The following is a 19,451-nucleotide window of genomic DNA, read 5'->3' as shown; positions in this document are numbered from 1 at the left end:
CGGCACTTCTCTCGGCTGCATGGAGCTGAGCAAAGCTTGAAATGTCCTGTGCCCTTTGATGGGGACTCTCCAATGCTGCCCCTTTCCTCACCACCTATTGCTGCTCACTGGCGCAGTGTGAGACCCCAGGTGACAATCCTACTGACTGTCTTGGCAGCTCCACTGGGATGTGTGTAATTGGGCTGGCGCACAGTATAGATGAGTCCTGTGATGATGCACACTTTGTCCTCATCCTGCGCCACCTCCTGAGAGATTTTTGAAGGCCTGTGAGAGGTGGAAGACATGGAGTAGAATTAACAAGTAGAGAGGGCTCTATTGAGGCATAGATCGGGTGGACTCTCAGAGGCTTTTTCCCAGGGTGGAAATGGCTGCTACGATGGGACACAGGTTTAAGGTGCTGGGGGGTAGGTACAGGGGAGATGTTAGGGGTAAGTTTTTCACACATAGGGTGGTGGGCGAGTGGAATCGGCTGCCGTCAGTGGTGGTGGAGGCAGACTCAATAGGGTTTTTTAAGAGACTCCTGGATGAGTACAGGGACTTAATAGGTTGGAGAGTTATAGGTAGGCCTAAAAGGTAGGGATATGTTCGGCACAACTTGTGGGGCCGAAGGGCCTGTTTTGTGCTGTAGTTTTCTATGTTTCTATGTTTCTATTGTTGAACACTTGATCATATTTCACTGGCTAATGAGATCGAGTCAACCTGACCGAGTGTGTGTGCCATGTGGCTCTGTGGTGTTTAATTGCGTCACCAGGTAGCAGGGGGGCCCGCATCTCTCCATCGCCAATAGTCATGCATATCGAGACCTGGCTTATCCCCAGTAACCCCAGCTCTGTGGCTGTCAAGGTGGCTATGACTCGAGGGCCTCTTCCAGTTGGATGCCTCACCCTGGTGCTCTCTTCTCCCGCCAGGAGAGAAAGACCAAACTTAAGAGTGTGAGCTGTAGAATGAGGCGGCACGGTGGCACAGTGGTTAGCACTGCTGCCTCACAGCGCCAGAGACCCAGGTTCAATTCCCAGCTTGGGTCACTGTCTGTCTGGAGTTTGCACATTCTTCCCGTGTCTGCGTGGGTTTCCCCCGGGTGCTCTGCTTTCCTCCCACAGTCCAAAGATGTGTGGGTTAGGTGGATTGGCTATGCTAAATTGCCCCTTAGTGTCAGGGAGACTAGCTAGGGTAAATGCATGGGGTTGTGGGCATAGGGCCTGGGTAGGATTGTGGTCGGTGCAGAGTTGATGGGCCGAATGGCCTCCTTCTGCACTGTAGAATTATATGGTTCTATGAGAGGACATGGGTTCGGTCTGACAATGCAAATGATGAGGTGAGAATGAGTGGTAGCTGGTCAAATAGCGATGTGTGGCATTGCCTAGGCAGAGGGGGAGATGTGATCCTGCGGGCTATGCTGGTGACCTCTAGGAGTAGACTTGAGAAGGTAAAGTGAGGGGGATTGTCACTGAATGTGACATGCCAGTCATCCTTCCTGACTGATCAGGCCATTAAACCTCTTGCAGCATTGTATTCAGAAGCGAGGCACCACACTTCTGCTGCTGACCTCCTCTACAACTTCCAACCACAATCCACAGGGAGCGGAATCTCCCTGCGGGTCCATACAGCCTGCAGCATCATCTCCAGTGACACATTGCTGAAGAATGATGCCACGTTGAGCCTCGACCTGTGCAGATCTCGACTCTGTCAATAAAGCTCCAGCATCTTTCCACTTTGATCCTCACAGGGTCCCTTTAAATAGTCGAGCTGAGAGAGGCACACCTGCTCACTCTGATTGGTCAGGAGACCTAGGAATCAGTTACAAACACAGTAGCTGCATTGAAAAGCCAGGGTAAACACACTGCAGCGTTACTAATGTATTGGGTCCCCACCCCTGCATTCAACTTTACATTGTTTAGCGATTTGTTTGCTTAGTCAGGGTTGTTACGATTGTCCCGTGGTGCAATGAAAGACACGCTGGGTGGAACTTTGTCACAATTTGTCAGAGTGTCAGGCTTCGACTGAAAACAGGTGCGGATCTCTCCAAATGCAAAGATGAGTTTCAAACCTAATCTTCTGACACTCTGACCAAATAAAACCTCCCTGCCAACCACCACAGTCTCGGGGGCACCCTCCCCTGCCTAGACATGTCCCTCTCCCTCTGAGGGCTATACTTATCTTGGCGCCCCCATCTTCACAAACCTGTTTGAACCTCACCAATATGATGTTACATCAGCAAGGTTCTGTGACGAGGGATAATGTGGAGGGAGGATGTTTAAACAAATGTTAAGTGCGTTAAAATGTATTTGAATGAGGTTCCCGCCCTTTCTGGGCAGGAACCTTGCTACGTCACCTGCGAGGGGCGGGGAAGATCAGGAAACGAGTGACGGTATTTTCTGGCCACTCTCGCCCCAAGGCCGGAAAATCCCGAGGTCAACGGACCTTTGCGTGGTCCTGTTACAATTCCCATGGCGGGTGAGAGAGGAAAATTTTGCCCGCGATCTCCTTGGTGGGAAACTCGTTTACCGACTCGCAAGATTCTGCACCCCCGTTGTCATTCTTGCTGATTGCGAACGCAGGTGCAGAATTGATCCCGTGGGATCATTCTGAAAAAATTGAACAAGTACTTGGCCCTGGTCTAACTTCTCATCCAAATGATGGCACTTTTGGCAATGCAGCACTCCACTTTGTACAGCTCTGAAAAATGGCCAAATTAAAATATGTCTTGCTGTACTGTCCAATCAAGTATTTCACTAACATAGCCAATCTGTTTGCTCTCTGGACACTAATCAGTGTAAAGTGATGAAAGGTTTTATGTTGTAAGCTCATATATAACTCCATTCATACACACAGTAACATTCTAGCTAATCTGTGGCATCAAATCCCGCTGTGTGAACCTGTTTAGCTACATTTGTACCATTGCTAAGAATGCCAAAAAATAAGATGCTGTAGGATAATTGTCTTCATGCCTCCTTTTCGCCCTCCAGCTATTTCTTTACTTCCTTTTAGTAACACTGATTGACAGAACAATGATGAAATGATGTTCCTACTCTGGATTGCTCAGAACACCATGTAATCTTTATGACAGTTCATTTTCATTGAAATTCAGTTTTGTATTTAACAAATAAACATAATTGAGTGGTAACTTCCACTTGTCAAGAATATATGAGATGATAAATGATTTCAACCTTGATTTAAATGTGGCTGTAGGTAATGATGTTTAATCAGAAGACAAATTTTGCTTATAACTCTTCGGACAAATTACGTTAACAGTATTATTATAAATAAGAATGATGTACGTGCAGTGCATGAACGATTATCAGGAAGCTCCCAGATGATACTTATATTTGCCTTGTGTTTCTTTGCTTTCACCAAGAGAAATGGAAATGTTCTGATACACATTGGAGCAAGGGTTCACAATAGTATAGTTTGCATGATTCCATGTATCTCAACCTCTCTTTTAAGTACTAGTTTATCTCTTTCGTTTTCTCCTCACTTCTCGAGATGTGGGAGAAATCAGACCTCATCATGCCTATTTTCCAAAATAACGTAATTGAGGCCCAAGACCCAATTTTGGGCGGGCTTCAAGTGTCCCGGTTTGGACGCACCAACCTTGTGCCCCTTCTGCCTCGATATCCATTAAATTTCTGTGCTTTCCTGCAACTCTGATTTCCTTTTTATTTTGTTTGTTTTTGCTTTACTTGATTCCAACTCCAAGTCAAAATGAAAATTAGGGTGCTCTTGTATCCTGAATTGCTGCTGTAAAGCTAAGGAATAGCGGACAAAGAAAATGGACTTTGAATGAAATAAATGCATGCCCTCCCAGAGATGTTAGACTGCTTAGCGTTTTCTTGAACATTACTGCACCAGCACTTCTTTTCTCCAAGAATCATGGTCATTTCCAAGGCTCAGAACTCTTTTACTTTTGTTGGATGTTTTCAGCACCAATTCAGAAAGCTTCAAAGAATTAATAATAAAATAACTATCGATGGGGTTAGGTGTGGAATTGATGTTTTCTGCGCACAATAATGGAATTGTTAAAAAAAATTGAGCATCTAACTTCCTGTGAATATGGGATTGCTGTCTAGTTGATCAATTTTAAAGGCTGTTGCTGGTGATGGATGTTTTACTCCAGTGAATTGGTGGTCATTTCTTAAATTCAAATCAATAGCTATGAGTCATAATCGAGTGTGCTTATAAGACACAATTGATGTTCTGTGAAATAACCACTGCGTATAACATCGAATAATCATCGCCTCAATGACTTACATTAGCTTTAAAGATGAGGCCACAGTTACATCAAATACTGTATTGTAGTTTTAATATGTTGGTGTTGTTTCAATCAAAATGGTAGTTATGTTCACTCTCTATAGCTATTATGACTGCAAGTTTTGAGAAAGCATGTTAGGACATTCTCAGCAGCTGCCACTAAGTACTATATTTTCTTTGCTTGTCTTTTTTTCTAATCTTTTCTTCCTTATCTTCCTTTCTTATCTTTTCCTTTCTAATTGACCCTGCGGTAGTGCAGTGGTATTTTCATTATTTTCAATCCAAAGACCCAGAGTAACGCTCTGGGGATCTGGCTTCGAATTCCAGAGTAAGAAGTCTCACAACACCAGGTTAAAGTCCAACAGGTTTATTTGGTAGCAAAATCCACTAGCTTTCGGTACGCTGCTCCGGAGCAGTTGGACTTTAACCTGGTGTTGTGAGACTTCTGACTGTGTTTACCCCAGTCCAACGCCGGCATCTCCACATCATTTCGAATTCCACCACAACAAATGGTGGAATTTGAATTCAATTTTTAAAAATCTGAAAAAAGTTCAATGATGACCATGAAACCATCGCCAATTGCTGTAGGGAAGGAAATCTGCCATCCTTGCATGGTCTGGCCTACATGTGACACTGGATCCACAGCAATGTGGTTGACCCACTTAACTGCTATCTGAAATAGCCGAGCTTAAGGGCAATTATGGATGGGCAATAAATGCTGGTCCAGCCAGTAACACCCACAGCCCATGAATGAATTTTTAAAAATAACTTGTGCTAACCTGTGCTTGTGTAAAGAAAATACGTTGTGTAAGGAAGATACGTTGTAAAGATGTGGTGAACCATCGTTGGTTACCACTGTGGGGTTATTCCAATGTTACTGTTGGGTTAGGGTGTTGACACTGTGGGGTTGTTATAATGTTGTTGTTGGGTTAGGGTGTTTACACTGTGGGATTAATATACCTGTGGTGGATGCTGTTATGGCACATCCCGTTCGGGCCCCGCCTCTTGGGGAGAGGTATAAGACCCTCTGCTCAGGCGGGACCCCTCCAGTCTGGAATGGTGTACTCGTGTTTAGATAGTTCCATTGTTTGTCAATAAAAGCCTTCAATCGCTGAAGCCTTGTACCTCGTGCTTGATTGTCGCGCATCAATTTTATTGACAAACACAAAACTCTCGACAGTAAAGAGAGTATGGAGCAAATGCTGAAACCAGAGCATCTGACACTTGACCCACGTGCGGTCGGTGCCTCTAACACCTTCGACCACTGGCTGAAGTGTTTCGAGGACTACCTGGCGGCCTCTGCAGCAGTTACTACGGACAACGACAGACTCCAGGTCCTCCATGCGAGGGTAAGCGACACGGTCTATCTCGCGATTCGTGCGGCCACCACTTACCCGAGGGCCATCGAGCTCTTGAAAAAACGATACACGAGACCACCCAACGAGATTCACGCTCGTTACCTCCTCGCTACACGACGTCGGCAGTCGGGCGAAACCATGGAGGACTACGCCAATGAGCTCTTGCAGCTTGCCAGGGGCTGCGACTGCAAAGCTGTGTCGGCTGAGCAGTACATGTACGACCTCGCCCGAGATGCGTTTGTGGCAGGGGTAGGGTCCTCGTACATCCGGCTTAAGCTATTGGCGAAAGGGAATCTCAACCTGACCCAAGCGATGGAGATGGCTGAGATGCTGGAGGCAGCGTCGAAAAGCTTGGCTCTGTACCCCGAAGACCACGTGGAGACAACGTGGCAGGAGCAAGCACAAATCCCTCCTCGCTCCACGGGCTCGCGCTCCCATATCGACCCGACGACGGCGGCAGCTCCAGGCGGCCAGCGGTGCTATTTTTGCGGAGGAGCCAAGCATCCACGGCAACAGTGTCCAGCTAAAACGGTGATCTGCAGTCAGTGCGGTAAAAAGGGGCACTACGCGAAAGTCTGCAGATCGAAGCCCAAGACGGCAGTGCAGCCTGTGACCCTCCAGAACGGAGACAATCTCCATCGGCGTCGCAGTACCCACGAGGTCCGACCACGTGCGAATCCAGGACGAGGCCATTGTGGCTGGCGGAGGAGGAGGATGACCACCAGGAGTCGCTATGCTTGGCGCCCTCACCCACGTGCGATTCATGGGGGCGGCCATCGTGGTCGACGACGACCAGGAGCGACCAGCAGGGGTCCTCAGTATCAACCTCGGCTGCCTGCAGTGACGTCCAAGGGCCAACGGTGGCGTCGATCACTCTGGACCAGACAAAGCATCACAGGCTTGACTGTTCGATGATGAACATCAAGGTAAATGGTCGTACTGTGTATTGTCTGTTTGACAGTGGGAGCACCGAGAGTTTTATTCACCCTGACACTGCAAAGAGGTGTGGACTCCGGGTTCTACCTGCCAAACAGACATTTTCTATGGCATCACGGTCCCGGTCTGTACCGATCCAAGGACGTTGTGTGGTAACCCTGGAGGTGCAGGGCACAATTTACGAGCGATACAGGCTCCTTGTGTTGCCGCACCTTTGCGCGCCAATTCTCCTCGGACTAAACTTTATGGTCCACATGAAGAGTGTGATCCTACAGTACGGTGGGCCACTCCCTTCGCTGGCAGTAGGGAATCAGCCGCAGCCTCCAAATTGTCCAAAGCGCCCCGCATGTAATCTTTCCACACTAAAGATCACCACACCCTCTTTATTTAAGAATCTGGTACCAGGCTGCAAGCCCATCGCTACTAAAAGTAGGCGTTACAGCGCTGAAGACCGGATCTTCATCAGATCTGAGGTTCAGCGGCTCCTCAAAGAAGGGATCATACAGCCCAGTGCTAGTCCATGGAGAGCGCAGGTCGTGGTGGTTAAAAGCGGGAACAAACCCCGGATGGTCATCGACTACAGTCAGACCATTAACCGTTATACGCAGCTGGATGCGTATCCTCTCCCGCGCATATCTGATATGGTCAATCAGATTGCGCAGTACCGGGTGTTCTCCACCATAGACCTTAAGTCCGCCTACCACCAACTCCCCATCCGCCCAGAGGACCGACAATACACGGCTTTTGAGGCGGATGGTCGTCTGTATCAGTTTCTTAGGGTTCCATTTGGTGTCACCAATGGGGTCTCGGTCTTCCAGCGTGCTATGGACCGAATGGTGGACCAGAACGGGTTGCGGGCTACCTTCCCGTACCTGGATAACGTCACCATCTGCGGCCATGACCAGCAGGACCATGACACAAACCTCCAGAACTTTCTGCGCACTGCGTCTCGCCTGAATCTGACCTATAACAGGGAGAAGTGTGTATTCCGTACGCGCAGGTTAGCTATCCTGGGATATGTGGTGGAAAACGGGGTCATCGGCCCTGATCCAGACCGTATGCGCCCCCTTACTGAACTTCCCTTGCCCGCTAGCGCAAAAGCACTGAGGAGATGCCTCGGCTTCTTTTCTTATTATGCGCAGTGGGTCCCCAACTACGCGGACAAAGCTTGTCCGCTCATCAAGTCCACGACTTTCCCACTCACGCCGGAGGCCCAATTGGCCTTCAAGGCTTTGAAAAGCGACATTGCGAAAGCCACGATGCACGCGGTGGATGAATCCATCCCTTTTCAGGTGGAAAGTGATGCATCTGATTTCGCCCTGGCCGCCACACTGAACCAGGCAGGCAGGCCCGTCGCGTTTTTTTCCCGCACCCTTCAAGGTCCCGAAATTCGGCATTCAGCGGTGGAGAAGGAGGCTCAGGCTATTGTGGAGGCCATCAGACACTGGCGCCATTACCTGGCGGGGAAGCGGTTCACCCTGATCACGGATCAACGATCCGTGGCGTTTATGTTCAGTAATACGCAGAGGGGCAAGATCAAGAATGATAAGATCTTGCGGTGGAGAATCGAGCTCTCCACCTATAATTACGATATTATGTATCGTCCAGGGAAACTCAATGAGCCCTCGGATGCCCTCTCGCGCGGAACATGCGCTATCATGCAGGAGGACCGCTTGAACGCCCTCCATAATGACCTGTGCCATCCTGGGGTCACTCGGCTCTACCACTTCATAAAAGCCCGCAACCTGCCCTACTCGGTGGAGGATGTCAGGTCAGTAACGAGAAGCTGTCGGATTTGCGCGGAATGCAAACCGCACTTTTATCGACCTGACCGGGCACAATTGGTCAAGGCCACTCGCCCCTTCGAGAGGCTGAGTGTGGATTTTAAGGGCCCCCTTCCCTCAACGGACCGGAATGTGTACTTTCTCAATATCATAGATGAATACTCCCGGTTCCCGTTTGTTGTTCCCTGTGCGGACACGTCGACTGCCACAGTGATTAAGGCATTCTGTGATCTTTTTACCCTGTTCGGGTACCCCTGCTACATACATAGCGACAGGGGCTCGTCGTTCATGAGTAACGACTTGAGGCAATTCCTGCTCTCATACGGGATTGCCTCTAGTAGAACCACGAGCTACAACCCTAGGGGTAACGGACAGGTGGAGAGAGAGAATGCTACAGTCTGGAAGGCTGTCCTATTGGCGCTGAAGTCCAGGGGCCTTCCAGTCTCCCGTTGGCAGGAGGTCCTTCCAAATGCGCTTCATTCCATTCGCTCCCTCCTGTGTACGGCAACCAATGCTACTCCCCACGAGAGGATGTTCTCATTCCCTCGGAAGTCGTCCTCGAGGATCTCCTTACCAGCCTGGTTGACGTACCCAGGACCCGTCCTTCTGCGGCGACATGTGAGGGCCCGCAAGTCCGACCCCTTGGTCGAACCGGTCCAACTCCTCCACGCCAACCCTCAGTATGCCTATGTGGCATATCCTGACGGGTGAGAGGACACGGTCTCGATTCGAGACCTGGCGCCCGCAGGGGACGTAGCAACTCCTGTCGCTCCCATACCCCCTGTCACGAATCCCCTATCACTTCTTTCTTCCCCGGACGTGGCGCGGTCAGCACCGGGACCAGTGCATAACAGTTATACTCCCATGTACAGCTTGCCTGAGACTCGGAGATCGGCGCCACCACAGAAGGTACCGGGATCCCCTGCACCACCGCTTCACCAGGGTCAACCGGCCCGTGAGTCCTCAAGGGGACAGCCGGACGCTGTTTTGGAGAGAACGCCACCGCAAGCACCTGCTCCGGTGTCACAACCGGTGTTGAGGAGATCACAGCGACGGTGCGGTCCTCCAGACCGTCTGGACTTGTAGAGTTTTTTTGTATATATGTAATCTGTTTTCGCACCCCGCCGGCCTTTGTTTTCAAAGGAGGGGTGAATGTGGTGAACCATCGTTGGTTACCACTGTGGGGTTATTCCAATGTTACTGTTGGGTTAGGGTGTTGACACTGTGGGGTTGTTATAATGTTGTTGTTGGGTTAGGGTGTTTACACTGTGGAATTAATATACCTGTGGTGGATGCTGTTATGGCACATCCCGGTCGGCCCCGCCTCCTGGGGAGAGGTATAAGACCCTCTGCTCAGGCGGGACCCCTCCAGTCTGGAATGGTGTACTCGTGTTTAGATAGTTCCGTTGTTTGTCAATAAAAGCCTTCAATCGCTGAAGCCTTGTACCTCGTGCTTGATTGTCGCGCATCAAAAGAGTTTCAACTTCAACTGCCTGAGAGAGAAAATAGACTTTGCTCCAGGTAACTGTCCTCTTGCTGCCAATTGTCTGAACTCCATCTCTCTCCTGCTGTGTAATGTTGCCGATCTGTCTATGGGATGCTGAGCTACTCGCGTCACCAGTTAGAGCACCAGCTTTCCGAGGGAGTTTGACCTTTTAAACTCCGAGCTTTTCCCAGCTGACACATCAGCAGTCTGATTGAATATTGATTCCCCTTCACAAACACACCGCCAAGATTTATACTCGGTCCTTGCACCTTCGAACAGCTTCACCGCCCAACTTTCTACCAATTCGGCACAAACGTGTGATCAGAGCGTTTAGTGTTTCTTGAGCAGAACAGTTGGTGAGCTGAATTTTATGGTTTAAGCTGATTTTAATGGAGCCACATAAATTTCCATCCTGTATTTATAGAATTCTTTATTAATTCCAGATAATTCACCACATAATTTTGTTACAGATTCAGGATGATTTTGAAAGTATTACTGCAAAGATTACTTTCTCACATAATCTCACAAGTTTTTAACCGTGGCTCATTTTGACATTTGATTTTTTGACAATATTAAAAGTGTAAGGTTTAAAGTTTATTTATGAGTGTCATAAGTAGGCTTACATTGACACTGCAATGAAGTTACTGTGAAAATTCCCTAGTCGCCATGCTCCGGTGCCTCTTCGTGTACACAGAGAGAATTTAGCATGGTCAATGCACCTAACCAGCACGTCTTTCAGACTGTGGAAGGAAACCAGAGCACCCGGAGGAAACCCACGCAGACATGGGAAGAACGTGCAGACTACACACAGACAGTTACCTAAGCCAGGAACCAAATCTGGGTACCTGGCCCTGTGAAACAGCAGTGCTAACCACTGTGCCACCTTGCTGCCTATTCTATTATTCTAATGATTTAAAGATTTTTCTTTTTAACCATTTGCCTCATCCACCCTTGCCTCGTGCATTTTAATACTGCAAATTGCAACTTATTGATAAGAACAGCCTCTTCCCTTTTCCACTTTCGTTTTTGTATTACGTCACTTCCTTTTTGTCTTCATAGGAATAAACTCCAATGATTTGTTCTTTATTGATTGGTAAATGTCACCAATAACCTGAAGGACCTTTCAACTTGAAATGTAGGAGTGACCACTGCACAGTCCTTGTGGAGACAAAGTCCTGTATTCACATTGAGGATATATACTCCATTGTGTTCATAGAATCATAGAATTTCTACAGTGCAGTAGGAGGCCATTCAGCCCATCGATTTCTGTAGTCAAATGGGAATTAGCACCTTTTTGGAGAAAACAAGCTGGCTGTGGTCAAAGTAAATTATTGCGAATGCTGGGGCCCTATTTTACCATTGGGCGCGAAAACGTGGTAAAGTCGGAGTGTGAGGCCATTAACGCGATCCCCGACAGCAGTCCCACCCAAGCCCTATCCCGTGACCCCGCGTATTTACCCTGCTAGCGTCCCTGACACTAAGGGGCAATTTACCATGGCCAATCAACCTAACCCGCACATCTTTGGGTGTAGGAGGAAGCCAGAACACCCAGAGGAAACCCACACAGACATGGGGAGAACATGCAAAGTCCACATTGACAGCCACCCAAGGCTGGAATTGAACTCGGATCCATGGCGCTGTGAGGCAGCAGTGCTAACAACTGCACCACCATGCCATGTTGTGTGGCACTACCACTGTGCTAAATGGAATAGTCTTCAAACAGATCTAGCAACTCAAAGATTGGCACACATGAGGCACTGTGGGCCATCAGCAGCAGCAGAATTGTACTCAACCACAAACTGTAACCTGGCATATCCCCCACTCTACTATTACCACCAAGCCAGGGGATCAACCTTGGTTTAATGCAGAGTACAGGAGAAACTCCAAGCATACCTAAAAATAAGATGTCAACTTAATGAAGCTACGTAACAGGACTCCCTGTGTGCCAAGCAGCATAACCAGCAAGTAATAGAGAGAGCTAAGTGATCCACAACCAATGGATCAGATCCAAGCACTTCAGTCCTGCCACATCCAGCCGTGAATGGTGGTGGACAATTAAATAACTCATCCTCAATGATGGAGGAGCCTCGCACAACTGTGCAAAAGATAAGGCTGAAGCATTAGCTGCAATCTTCAGCCAGAAGTGCCAAGTGGATGATCCATCTCGGCCACTTCCAGAGATCCCAGCATAACAGCTCTCCTGCTGTTCTCCTGCATACAAAGTTAATGAACCCCTCAACATGTTTTCTCAATCCTTTATGAGTGATTGGTGCCTTTATATATATATCATCATAACAACATGTCAGGATATACCTGGATTGGAGCTTGTAATCAGTAGAATGAATGATACAAACACAATGAGGTGCTGACTTAACCTGTAGTCCCCCGAAAGCTGCCATGGAATTCACTGACAGCAAGGACAAGGATGGCACTGCAGTGGTGAAGTCAAAGCTGTCCTTTAGGCTGAGGGTTAGTGCAACGATTTTCCTGCTGTTTCTTTGGCCACTGTCAACCAGTGATGGGAAGTGCAATGCTTTAGCAGTTTGGAGAGCCCAGGTCTGATCTTTTTCTGATCACATGGAGGTGGAGTTTTGACGGGAGAGAGATTCCACTCACTCACGCCTTGCCTGTCTCCAGTATGACTCACTCCTGAAGTAGGGTCATCATCATGGTAAGGTGAGGAGCCAGGCCATTTGCAGTGTCACATAAGCATCTGCTTGAGGTTGAGGGAAAGGATGTAAAGTTGCTTTGTCACATTGTAGCTTGTCGAGTTGTGCTGGATAAAATTTAAAAAAAAAACAAGACCCAGTTTTCCCTAACTGTCCAAAGATGTGCAGGTTAGGTGGATTGACCATGCTAAATTGCCCCTTAGTGTCCCAAGATGTGCAGCTTGGTGGATTAGCCATGGTAAATGTGCAGGATTGCAGGAGGTGGGGGGGGGGCGGGGAGGAAGGTGGTGCAGACTCGATGAGCCAAATGAACTTTCTGCACTGTAGAGATTCTATGATAATTCACTGTGATCGATTGTTGGAGAATTGCAAATCAATTAACGATCAATGACCCATAACTACACTAGAAACATCCAGGGACCTGGGTTCAATTCCAGCCTCAGGGAACTCCACACTGTCTGTGTGGAGTTTGCACGTTCTCCCCTTGTCTGCGTGGGTTCCCTCCGGATCCTCCGGTTTCCTCCCACAGTCCAAAGATGTGTGGGTTAGGTTGATTGGCCATGCTAAATTGCCCCTAGTGTCAGGGGTAAATATGAGGTTACAGGAATAGAGCTTGGGTGGGATCGTGGTCGGTACAGACTCGATGGGCCAAATGGCCTCCTTGTGCACTGAAGAAATTCTAGGATTCATTGATGAGGAACTTCCTTTGTCCACCCATATTACACCCAATTGCACAGAAGTGGAACTCAGGGCCGACCACGTTTAGCGTACACCGAGTGTGATTTTTTTTTTCACTTTGCTACCTGTGCGGTACCTCTGACAAGTTACTGTTTTAAGCAATGGAGATTGATAACACCTCCACTATTTCTGGGCCAAGTATTCCACAAGGCCAAATCAGTAAAAAAAATTCCCATTACTCTGTCCCAACGGTGTGCCTTTGACTCTGATCTCACAAATATATCTTCAATGTCAGTTTTGCAAAGCCTTTGGAACAATTATCCTTGCCTCTTCTCGCAGTGAGATGATCTATGCTTGAGGGTTTGACACTATACGGGCTCATGCCCATTCAGGATTGAGATGTTTTAACCTGAATTCAGTCACAGCTTACAACTGACAAACGGGAGAATCAAATTCTCTGAGTCAAGGCTGAATTTGAACCGAAGGGAGAAAGGAAAACTCCACTTGTGCCACTTAGCTCTGTGCAGTAACATTTTTGTGCTGATTCTGCCATTGAAGTTATTTTGGATTATTGACAAAAACGCTTTCTCTACATCAGAGATTCTCCCGGTTTCACTGTATTTCTGACATAAAGCAATTCAAAGTGGAGCCAATCTAGGTTTTAACACAGCTGTCACAACCTTCCTTCACCAGCACCTGTGTGCTGCTTTCATGCTATTTTATTTTGACATTTTCTCCCAGAAATACAAAATAAAAATCAGTCATAGACTGGATAAGATGCAAATTCACCTTATATCACTTTGTACTTCAAGTAGTATGTGTGACTTTGTGTGTATATGAAACTTATTCCCTATTGTATGCCTTTTTCCCTTGCAGCTAACTGAAAATGAGTTCAAAAATATGTTTTTTCTAGATAAGTTTTAATTGTAAGGGCCAGGTACAATCCCAGGGGCTCCTGCCATTCATTCTCATGTTGAATGATGTATTCCTTGCTGCATGTGATAGTTGCATTCACTCATGGTTTTCACATGCCCTTTGTAATGTTCTCACAGGAAGTGCTGGAACCCCTGTGACATATAATGAAAATGGAGATGCTCCAGGACGCTACGACATCTACCAATATCAGGTTTCCAATCTGACCTCTCATGAGTATAAGGTCATTGGACAGTGGACTGATTCCCTTCACTTGAACGTAAGCAGCAATTTTATCCTTGCTAACAACGAAAGTAACAGGGCGGGTTTGAATTTATATTGGAAAAGTTTTCAATTCGCAGGAAGCTAAACTTTTTTTTGTGGGGGATGGGGAGCCTTGTGCATCAGATTCAATAAACGCTGAGCTATATCAGGTCTGGCCAGATAGTAAATATCTCTAATGTTCTTTATCCATTCCTTGATGTGTTCCAATTGTGCTTCAGCGCTCACTGTGATATAACAAGTTTGCTTTTTGGAACATTGGATGATCCTTTCATAAAGAATTCATATTACAGCAATAACTTAATTTGTTGAGTAGGGGATATTACTGCCATTATCAGCCTCTGAGCTGTTCATGGCCAGTTGGAGGGATGAATGGCTAAGTAACGAGACCCATTGAGACACTAATGATGTCTATGCACAAAGAAAATTCTCTTATTGCTATTATCACCAATTTCTGTGCTGTAATTTTCTGTCCTCTATCACTTCTTTAAGCCGCTCAGGAAGTTTCTTTAAAATTAATTTAAAACAACTCATTTTGAGGTTTCGAACATCCCAACTGAGTCATGCCTTAATTTTTCAAATTGATTCCTGGGATGCGGGTATTACTGGAAAGGCTGACATTTATCCCTTGGTGTCCGAAAAAATGGTGGTAACTGAGGGGCATGCTAGGCCATTTGAGAGGGTAGTTAAGATTCAATTACTTGGATAGAAGACTGGGATCAGATCTGGAGATGGCAGGTCCCCTTCCATAAAGTGAACCAGCCGATTTTCTCCATCGGTTCAACTGTTTGATGTCACATTTGCCGTTACTTGCTGCATTTGCTGGCAGCAGGACCCATGGGCTGGAAATCTCTGGCTGTTCATGAGTGGTGGATTATCTGGTCCCGCCAGCAGCATACCCCTGTCATGGGTTTCCCAGCAGCGTGGGGTAGCTACAGTGGGAAATCCCATTGACAGCAATGGGACCAGAAGATACCACTGCTAGTGAACAGTGTGCCGTCTCTCACTGCCGAGAGACCCAGTGATGGGAGGCTGGAGAATTCCGGCCTTTAGCAGTGTAACACAGGTGGCCTCCTAATTGGCCGTCTGTGTGCCCACCATCCAATGAAGGATGCTGGGTAGGCTCTCCATGTTGCTGACCCAATCGCCCTGATGGTGCTGCTGAGGAATGCAGGTGATCAGGGTAGTGAGGGAGATAAGTAAGAACCAGGGGAAGAGTTTCAGAATGAGGGATCTTCATAGAATCCCTACAGTACAGAAAGAGGCCATTCGACCCATTGAGTCTGCACCGACCACAATCCCACCCAGGCCCTATTCCCATAACCCCACATATTTACCCTGCTAATCCCCCTGACACTGCGGTCAATTTAGCATGGCCAATAACCTAACCCGCACATCTTTGGACTGTGGGAGAAACCAGAGCACCCGGAGGAAACCCACACAGACACAGGGAGAATGTGCAAACTCCACATAGACAGTGACCCGAGGCCGGAATTGAACCCAGGTCCCTGGCACTGTGAGGCAGCAGTGCTAACCACTGTGCCACCCTGCCACCCCTCTATGTAAGGTGGAGATGTGGAGGAACTTCTCTTAGAGGGTCATCAATCTTTGGAATCCTTGACCTCAGAGAGCAGTGGAGGCTGGGTCGTTGAATATATCCCATGCTGAGTTAGGCAGACTCTTGATCAACAATGTAGTCAAGGGTTATGTGGGATAGGCAGGAAAATAGTTACAGCCACAATCAGATCGCCCATGAGCCGATTGAATAGGGGAACAGCACAAGGGCTGAATGGCCAACTCCTGCTCCTATTTCTTATATTCTTATGTTCCTGTCTTTTCGTTTTCAGACATTTTAGAATTGAATTCAAATTTGCAAATAGCCATGTTGGGATTTTAACTTGTGCTCTCTTGATTACTACTCCAGTAACGTAACCACTACACTTCATGACATTCCATCATCAAACCTATTGTCAGCAAAGGGGTTGAATTAGTCATTGTCTTGGGAATGTTTGAGCTTGTATCCTGCTGCAGGATTAAAAGATGAGTGATGGATGTGCATATTAATACAATTAGAAACGGGGAAAAGAGCAGACAAGCCAACACAATGAGAAAATAACAGTTTTAAAACTTAAGTCACAGAATCCCTACAGTGCAGAAGAGGCCATTCAGCCCATCGAGTTAGCACTGACTCTCTGGCTGAGCATCTGACCCAGGGCCTCTCCCCTGCCATATCCCTGTAGTTCCACACATTTACCATGGCTAATTCACCTACCCTTCACATCTTTGGACTGTGGGAGGAAACTGGAGCACTCGGAGAAAACCCATGCAGACACGGGGAGAACGTGCAGACAGTTACTCGAGGCTGGAATTGAACCCAGGTCCCTGGCGCTGTGAGGCAACAGTGCTAACCACTTGTGCCGCCTATGGTTTTTAAATGCATCATTTGATGCCACAACTTTACACTGAAGCATTTTTTTCTGTTATGAATCTGTTACGGATTACACAAAAAGCTTATTTTCAAGAGTCGAATGTTTGTCCAAATGTTGCTGAAATTCTGACATGGCCGGTTATGTCGTTATCTGTGGAGGTCTCACTCTTTTACCTCTCCTTAGGTGAAGGACATGCAGTGGGGCGGAGGAGACCGTGCCATTCCACAGTCAGTCTGCAGCCTGCCATGTAAGTCTGGCGAGAGAAAGAAAACCGTGAAGGGCGTGCCCTGCTGTTGGCATTGCGAGCGCTGTGAAGGCTACCAGTACCAAATCGATGAGACAACTTGTCAAATGTGTCCTTTTAACAGGAAACCAAATGCGAATGGCACAGACTGCCAGTTGATCCCCATAATCAAACTAGAATGGCATTCTCCTTGGGCTATAGTACCTGTCTTCATAGCTATGCTTGGGATTATAGCCACCACATTTGTTATTACCACCTTTATTCGTCATAATGATACACCAATCGTAAGGGCGTCTGGCCGAGAGTTAAGCTATGTTTTGCTGACTGGAATATTCTTGTGCTATGCTGTAACCTTCTTAATGATTGCCACTCCTGACACCGTTCTTTGCTCTTTCCGACGCATATTCTTAGGACTGGGCATGTGCATTAGCTATGCAGCATTGCTTACAAAGACTAACAGAATTCACAGAATATTTGAACAAGGTAAGACGTCTGTCTCTGCACCGAGATTTATCAGCCCAGCTTCCCAGCTGGCAATCACTTTTAGCCTAATTTCTCTGCAGCTCCTGGGAGTCTTTATCTGGTTTGCTGTCGATCCTCCGCACACTATTGTAGACTATGGGGAGCAGCGAACTGTTGATCCAGAAAATGCCAGGGGCATTCTGAAATGTGACATTTCTGACCTTTCTCTCATCTGTTCCCTGGGATACAGCATTCTGCTGATGGTCACATGCACTGTGTATGCAATTAAAACGAGAGGGGTTCCAGAGACCTTCAACGAAGCCAAACCTATTGGATTTACCATGTACACCACCTGCATAATTTGGTTAGCTTTTATTCCAATATTTTTTGGCACAGCCCAGTCCGCAGAAAGGGTAAGTGTTTTCATATTTTGATAGTCATCCACGATGCCATAAGTACCAATGTGTACCATTTAGTGTTTGTGTAAATCCACCTTCATAAATCTATCTTGGTCTCTCATTATCCAGATGAACCATGATAAACAAAGATCAGCCATTTGTCTTTTTTTAATTCTCCATGAAATGTCTAATCACTGTTCTGGTTGTTTCAATTATGCATTTTTATTATAACCACAATATATCCCAATTAAGCTTAAAAAAGGTTTTATGTATTAGGTTCCTGGCTTAAGATGGCTGTCTGGTTCTAAAATGGTCAAAGAAACCAAACCAATTGACAAAGGAACAGGACTTGCTATTTTTATGGCCCTTAACCTGTTTCCAGGATCTCCCAAAGTAACCAATAACCAGAGGAAGGTCTTAGATTTTGTGGTGCAGTCCTACTTCTCATTTAGGTAAACACAACAGCCTGTACATTCAGCAACAACCTGCATTTATGTGGCACCTTTAACAAAAGACGATTCAGTTGAGTGTTATCAGATAAAATTTGAATGCTGAGTCATATGAAGGCATCTTTGAGCAGGTGATCTAAAGCCAGAGAGAAGGATGAACAACCAAATGGTCAGTTTTTAATGAGGGGGAGGAATGTTGTTCCGGGACATTGGAGAACTCTCTGCTCTTATTTGAATATTGCCTATCAGCTGACCAGGACTTTTGTTTATTGTCTCATCCAAAATATAATGGGGGGAACTTTCCCATCCAGCCTGCCACAGGAATCGTAGCGGATGGTGGCAGGGCCGGGGGGGGGGGGGGGGGAGGCGGGAGGGGAGGCTGAACCAAGGAAAAGTCCATTGACCCTGGGTGGGATATTCTGGTTTTGTGGCGAGCACGGCTGGAAAATCCCGCCCAGAATCTCTGACAATGCAGCATTCCCTCAGCACCACACAAACTGCAGAGCAGATGATTTGCTCACCTGCATAATGGGGCCTGAACTTCCAGGATATTGAGAGCGATTCTCCCAGCCCACGCACTGCTAGAGTAGCGCAGTGGGCCGGGTGACGTTAGCAGAGGCGATGTCATGGGCTTGTCGTTGGGCGCCATGACCTCCATGCATCTCCGGCTGCTGGATTTCCGGCATTGTAAATGGTAATTTAAATAATTTAATTTTTGGTACGGAGCTGAATAGATTTTTAAAATTACCATTTACATCTGATTAGTGAGCCCAATAATGAAGTCTCCGGTCCCACCACCCCTCCCCCCTCCCAAGACAGATCAGCCCATGCACAGTGGCCCGCTCAACGCCAAGCTGCCAGCCTCTCCAGTGGGAATAGGCCCTACCCCCATCTTTTCAGCGGGAATCCCACTAGGGCACTCTGCCGTGCACAGCGTGTGGGAGATTCATTTTGAAAATCCCACTGGAAAAAGCAGCAGGAGTTACTCTGGTTTTAATGCAAATTTGGCACTCAGAATTTTTTGGGGAGAATTCCATCCATTGATTAAGGAGCAAGAAAACCAAAAATTGCCAACACAACTAAACTGGCATGAAATATTCTTCACTTGACTGGATG

The 19,451-nt window shown here is 47.1% G+C and overlaps 1 protein-coding gene across 1 annotated transcript in view; it reads left to right on the top strand.

Annotated features, from left to right (window-relative positions):
• Positions 1–19,451, top strand: part of LOC144499224 (metabotropic glutamate receptor 8-like) — a 472,228-nt gene that overhangs the window by 331,855 nt on the left and 120,922 nt on the right. The window contains exons 7-8 of the mRNA XM_078221343.1: positions 14,212–14,351; positions 16,966–17,901. Of these exons, the coding sequence (XP_078077469.1) occupies positions 14,212–14,351; positions 16,966–17,901 (1,076 nt within the window). The remainder of the gene's footprint in view (positions 1–14,211; positions 14,352–16,965; positions 17,902–19,451) is intronic.

The sequence above is a fragment of the Mustelus asterias genome, chromosome 9 (genome assembly GCF_964213995.1).
Source record: "Mustelus asterias chromosome 9, sMusAst1.hap1.1, whole genome shotgun sequence".
NCBI lineage: Eukaryota > Metazoa > Chordata > Chondrichthyes > Carcharhiniformes > Triakidae > Mustelus > Mustelus asterias.
The sequence above is the reverse complement of the archived record's forward strand: the minus strand, read 5'-3'. Positions and strand labels throughout refer to the sequence as shown.